General features: G+C 44.9%; 2 protein-coding genes across 2 annotated transcripts in view; both read left to right on the top strand.

The window, feature by feature from the left end:
* LOC138202411 (E3 ubiquitin-protein ligase TRIM35-like) overlaps nucleotides 1–2,023 on the top strand; it is a 4,534-nt gene extending 2,511 nt beyond the window's left edge. Inside the window, exon 1 of the mRNA XM_069156358.1 lies at nucleotides 1–2,023. This exon is cut by the window's left edge and continues 2,511 nt beyond it. Within this exon, the coding sequence (XP_069012459.1) occupies nucleotides 1–1,041 (1,041 nt within the window). The 3' untranslated portion in view covers nucleotides 1,042–2,023.
* Nucleotides 1–2,500, top strand: part of LOC138202410 (pleckstrin homology domain-containing family A member 5-like) — a 249,450-nt gene that overhangs the window by 18,249 nt on the left and 228,701 nt on the right.

Genomic DNA, 2,500 nt, shown 5'->3' with positions numbered 1-2,500 from the left:
GAGGCTGCAGAGGATCAGAGGAGGAAACTGAAGGAGCTGCTGAAACCCCTGCAGGAGAGACTGAAGCTCTTATATCACATCAGAGGAAGCTGTGAGCTTACAGCTAAACACATCAAGGTTCAGGTCCAACACACAGAAGGACTGATGAAGCAGCAGTTCAGGAAGCTTCGTCAGTTTCTGGATGAGGAAGAGGAGGCCAGGATCTCTGCTCTGAGGGAGGAAGGGGAGCAGAAGAGCCAGGTGATGAAGGAGAAGATGGAGGCACTGAGCAGAGAGATATCTGCTCTGTCAGATGCCGTCGGAGCCACAGAGGAGCAGCTGAGAGCTGCAGACGTCTGGTTCCTGCAGAGCTGCACGGCTGCAGTGGAACGAGTCCAGCAGCAGAACCCGCTCATGGACGACCCACAGCCGGCGCCGGGAACTCTGATGGATGTGGCTAAACATCTGGGCAACCTGACCTTCAACATCTGGGACAAGATGAGGGACATGGTCTCCTTCACTCCAGTGGTTCTGGACCCAAACACTGCCAACCCAGAGCTCCTTCTGTCTGAAGATCTCTGCAGGGTTCGATGGGGACAGAGACAGAACCTTCCTGACAACCCAGAGAGGATCCAGCTCCTCACCTCGGTCCTGGGATCGGAGGGCTTCGACTCCGGGACTCACAGCTGGGTCGTCGAGGTCGGAGACAGTGATTACTGGGAACTGGGGGGGCTTGGACGGTCCGTCCAGAGGAAGGACGACGTGGTGTCTGGACTTTGGAGAATTCGTTTCTACGACGGTGGCTACAGAGCGTGCTCCGGATCAGAACCACACACAGATCTCACCATGAAGAAGACCTTCCAGAGGATTCGAGTGCATCTGGACTGGGAGAAGGGAACGTTGTCCTTCTCTGATTTTGATACCGACACACACATTCACACCTTCACACACTCTTTCAGTGAAAGGCTTTTCCCCTACTTCAACTGTGTAACTGGTCTCCCATTGAGGCTGGTCCCACTGAAGGTCTCTGGGAAAGTGGAAAACACGCTGGCCGGTCAGTGATACACTGAATGTGAAATAATCGTGGTGCTGCAGCCAGGTGGCGCCGATCAGGAAAAGGAGTGGGACAACTGAAGCTGTAGATGTTTTATAATGAACTTCTAAGAATGACGCTACAGAAAGCTTTGAAGTACCAAGTGAAAAGTAACAAAGCTGCTCAGTAATTAACATAAAACATGAATCTTGTGTCAGTGAAGTAAAAGGAACTCGAAGGGAAAAAAACACAAGTTTTATTTGATCCAACCCTGTCTCCATGGCAGCATATTTACCTTTTACATATACAATCATAGCTGTCTGGATTAGATTCTCAGCAACCTGTTATTTTGTGGTTGTTCAGTAGCCTGTGTGCGAACTGTCCTGGAGGCGGTCAGAGTGGAAGTCATCTTACAAAGTTCTACCTAAAGAAACCGGGGTTCACATCTGGAGTCACATCTGGACTTTAAGCAACACTTTAGTTAAAATTCAGGAAAGATTGTTGGACTGAAAGTAAAAAAAAGAAGTAAAAGTTATGTCCCGACCAACCTTTTTTGAATCAAAGCAGACAATGACCTTTCATTGAAGTATTTCACTCAAGAATTTAGTCCTTAACACACAATTGGCTTTCTTAGTGTTTGGAAAAATCCCGAAGATGTTTTCATCCTAACTTCAGCATCTAAAGACTGTAAATAACATCAACATGGTGTCTTCACTCTGCCCGGTTGATTGACTCCTCACTTTAGCCAATGACAGCTTCCATATCCTTCCTCCAGCCGACACTTTTGATGCTTTTGATTGACACTTTGATTAGCCGATGAGGTTGTGTTCCGTTTCTAAATCTCTCTGAATGGCATTTTTTTCTGGAAACCTGGAAATACTTTTAGAAAAAAATTTAACATTTTTTCTGTTGCATTGTAATAAGAATTTGAACCTGGTCTCGGCCCGACTTCACATCCTGTTGTGATTTACAAAAACAAAATTCAGGCAGAAATAAAAACCTTCTACTTCAGTGTGTTCAAACTTTTATAACTCAGTACCAGTAGCACCTCCAGTGATTCTGACTGTTGGGATAAAACTTCAGCGTTAGCTTTCAGAACAGACCAGACTGCATGCGTCCACTTCAAAAGCTTCAAGAACAGCTTTAATTTACTTTGGGTTTGTCTCAAAGGGGCATTTTTGGCTCATTTTTTCTGGATTGTTAAGGGTTAAAGAGTTTTGCAAGAACATACGCTCAGTTACCAACAGAAAAACGTTGATTTAACGTCATGGTCATTTTTAACTTTATTATTTTTTCAGATCAAAGTCTTTTGAATGCATGACTTTAAAAGCTAACGATGCCAACTGGCCGTCTTGGATCAATTTACCAACAGATTCTCTCTGCAGCATGACTCCAATGTACAAAGGCCCTCTATTATATAAGCAGCAACATATATATTTTGTATTCAAAAAGTGATTTATTCCAGAGAGGCAGATAGAGTTTAATGCC

The sequence above is a fragment of the Embiotoca jacksoni genome, unplaced genomic scaffold, assembly GCF_022577435.1.
Source record: "Embiotoca jacksoni isolate LCO1_2020_lvr unplaced genomic scaffold, fEmbJac1.0.p SCAF_21, whole genome shotgun sequence".
NCBI classification, from domain to species: domain Eukaryota; kingdom Metazoa; phylum Chordata; class Actinopteri; family Embiotocidae; genus Embiotoca; species Embiotoca jacksoni.
The sequence above is the reverse complement of the archived record's forward strand: the minus strand, read 5'-3'. Positions and strand labels throughout refer to the sequence as shown.